Raw genomic sequence first — 3,279 nt, 5'->3', positions numbered from 1 at the left:
TTCCTTCATGGCTTGTTTGTTCCTTTGCTTTTTGTCTTGTTGCCGCCACCCTGCCCCTCTTACTTGGGACTGGTTGTCTGCCTCCTCCTCTCGAAACCCCTCCCCCCTCCTCCGCTCCTTTCGCCCCATCCACCCGCCTACTTCTTCTTTTCGTTTTTTTTGTTTTTCTCACTTTTTTTTTCTTTTGATTTTGCTTCGTCTTCTTCTGCAAGAACGATATATGCCTGTACATGTCTTCAGTCAACAACTCGGATGGTACATGTGAGAACAAACACACACACACACCCACAAAGGCAAGCGAGAGAGCCACGGCCGTGCCCATCCAAATTGCTTTTTTTTCTGTTATTACTGTTTTGCGGCTCTCCCCCAGCTCTAGTACCCCGGGCGCAACTCCCACCGCACCGTCTCCTGCTCATTCACAAAGAGCACGACGTTCCCCTTGAAGCCCTGCGTCAGCCGCACATCCCCCTCGTACAGGGTGCAGGCGTCGTTGGTCGGCCGCAGCTGGACTTTCCTCACCACGTTGGTCAGCGTGGCGTCCTCGGGGACAAGCACAACCTCCACTGGGAGCGGCTTCGCACGGTTGGCGCGTTCGCTCAGTCGTTCGTACTCTTGGCGCAAATTCCGCTGGCGCTTAACGCGAAGCGTGTACTCACGTCCCAGCTGCACCAAGTCCTCCTGGGCATCCGCCAGGGTTTGGCGCAGGTCCTCAACATTTTGTTTCATCGCGGCAGTGCGCTGCAGCAGCTCCTCCTCCTGTCGTTTAAGCCTGGCCATTTCCTTGCCGCGCTTTTTCACCATACTTTTTTGAAGTTGTGCGAGTTCCTGCTGCGTGGGGCCCTCTTGCTCCCGCAGCTCCTCCTCGGCAACCTTCAGTTTGGACATAGTTGCGGCAATCAGTTCATTCATCCGCTGCTGGCTCCCACTCGCCGCCTCCCACTCAAAAAACGACTGCTCCTTCTCTAGCAGGAGCAGGATGTGCTCCAGGCGGTGCTGCAGGTATTCAAACTCCGGGACTTGTATGGCGACGTGCTGCACTTCGTCGTCGGCTATCAGCGTTCCCCTAAGCGGCTCAACGACGGTGGCGCAGAGCTCCTGAAAGTGCATCGTCACGAGGGGCCAGCCGTGCGGCTCCTCCTTGACCTCCCTCGGGCCCTCGCATCGCCTGTGCGCTAAAATCGGCGGCGTGCGAGCCACCCCGGCGCCCTTCTCTCCGGCGGTGGAAAGCGATGTGAACTGCGTGAGTGCCCCGAACCGGTCGCCGGCGCGCTGCGTCGGGGTCACCCGGACGAAGCCGATGTTTGTGAACGCCCCCACAGTCGCGGCGTTCTTATCCCGCTCAAACAGGTGCACGAGAAGGGGGTGGCCTGGCCAGCGGTGCCACGCCGCCTGCGTGTCGAGGAGGATCTCCACCTCTTGAATGTTGTCGCGGCTGCGCTGCACGAGCAGCAACTCGCGATCCAGCAGCGGGACGGTAGGAATCGCCTCGGAAACGCAGCACACCGTCGCGGCGAGGTCGGCGACGCTTGGATCCGCCTGCACAAGCACCCGCGCCACGCGCTGCTCCTTGCCCACCAGAATAGGGTGGGCCACGGGCTCCACCACCGCGACGCCCAGCGAGGACTGAATGTGCACCACCGCCGGTCGAGTGGGCTCTCTCTCCGTGGAAACCGCGCCGGGGCTATTGAGGATGCGGTGCAGCTGCGGAAGCGTAAAATCACGGCGCTCGTGGATGACGCTCAGCTCCTCGAAGCTGGCGGCGACGAGGATCGTGGCGCTCACCGTCCCTTGCAGCGACCGCACCCAGCCGCCACCGAAGAGGCGGCCATTGACCCAGAGGAGCGGAGTCGTTGATGCATTTTTCGTCGTAGAGAAAAATGTAGAGTCGCTTGCGTCATGCGTGGGGTTTTGTGCCTGCACCGTAAACTGCGACACGCGAGCCCCGAGCAGTATCTGAATTACCATCTTGCGTGGCGCAAAGGCACCACAAAGCTGTAACCCGCGGATAACGCCGGAGTAATACCCATACTGGCTGCAGGCCCGCATTGCCGCCTTCGCAAGATGTTCACTCTCGCCGGAAGCCTCCTGCGGTCGGAAAAGCAGCGGGGTGCAGTTCTCGGAGAAAGCCATGTACGACTCGAAGAGAGAGGCGTTCGCCCGGTCAAGATCTTCTTCCCTCTGCGGCTGCAGCATGTCGGCGGAGCCGCTCTCGTTATTATGGTTACTCTCGTTTTGCTGGAAGCTGGTGTGACCCCCCTCCTCCCGGGGCGTTGCCACCAACGAGGAGGAACGATGTAGAGGTGAGCCTTGCTCGTTGCTCACAATACTCTGACTTTGCGGGAGCTGCGGCGCGTCCCCGTTGCCAGCGGCGTTGTACTGCGGCGAGGACGCTGCGAGCAGCGACGTCCGTGGCGTTAGCGCCCGCACGAGAGGTGGCTGGTGGGACTCGTTCCCTATGTCTCGGGCGGCGAGGGTGAGGCTGCGGCTGTACGCCAGCTCCGGCACCGCCTTCACCTCTCGCAGCTCCTGCACGCATTTGATGATGAGGTTTGCCCCGTCAATCGCCCACTTGCAGGAGCGCTCCAGGTGCAGCAGCCGCGCGTTGGCCTCCCGCGTCTGCTGCGTGTAGCGGTCGGTGAGCTCCTGCGCGGCGCGCTGCCGGTCCAGGACGTAGTCTTCTTCCCTCAACGGCAGGCTGCGTTGCTTGCGGCCGGCGGCGCCGCTGCGCCTGGCCTTTTTTGCCCGCTCCACGTCCTCCACACCCCACCGCTCCTTCATCGCCGCCTCCGCCTCGGACCACTCCTTCCGCGTCTGCCGCAGCGCCTCCTTCACCTCCCGCCGCTCCCGCTGGAAGTCCTCAACGTACACGCGGAGCTGCTCGAGCGTCATCTCCGAGCACTGCGCCGGCAGCGGGTCGTCCCGCACAAACGGGTACCCCACCGTCGCCTCCGCCTCCACCACCGCTGCGAAGCCGACCGGGTCCCGGCGCAGCGCGTTGACCTCCTCGAGAATCAACCGCTCGTACTCGCTGTACTCGTCCCCTCTGCACAACACCGCCTGCCGCAGCGCGGCCGTGCTGTCAAAGTGCCGCTTCGGCAACGGGCTCGAGTAGAGCATGATATCGGCAGACATCGCCGCGTCCGCGTCTTCGCCCAGAGCCAACGACGCCCCCGCCCCCGTGCGATGTCTGCGTGTCCGCACCGCCCAACCCAATAAACACAAGCCCAAAGGAAAACGAAAGGAAAACTTCTTTTTTTTCCCCCCTATCCGCCGCCTTCG

At 62.1% G+C, this 3,279-nt stretch overlaps 1 protein-coding gene across 1 annotated transcript, besides 2 other annotated features; it reads right to left on the bottom strand.

Moving 5' to 3' along the window:
- Positions 1–137: 137 nt before the first annotated feature.
- Positions 138–207: a sequence feature (GA-rich).
- A 60-nt stretch (positions 208–267) lies between these two features.
- Positions 268–290: a microsatellite.
- Positions 291–372: 82 nt separating this feature from the next.
- Positions 373–3,132, bottom strand: Tco025E_08333 (uncharacterized protein; the record flags this gene model as incomplete). Its single annotated transcript, XM_029375183.1, has 1 exon — positions 373–3,132. One exon carries the CDS (start codon positions 3,130–3,132, stop codon positions 373–375), a length of 2,760 nt encoding a protein of 919 aa, XP_029224702.1.
- Positions 3,133–3,279: the final 147 nt, after the last annotated feature.

This window comes from Trypanosoma conorhini, assembly GCF_003719485.1.
Source record: "Trypanosoma conorhini strain 025E chromosome Unknown Tco_14.4_contig_00754, whole genome shotgun sequence".
NCBI classification, from domain to species: Eukaryota; Euglenozoa; class Kinetoplastea; order Trypanosomatida; family Trypanosomatidae; genus Trypanosoma; species Trypanosoma conorhini.
The sequence above is the reverse complement of the archived record's forward strand: the minus strand, read 5'-3'. Positions and strand labels throughout refer to the sequence as shown.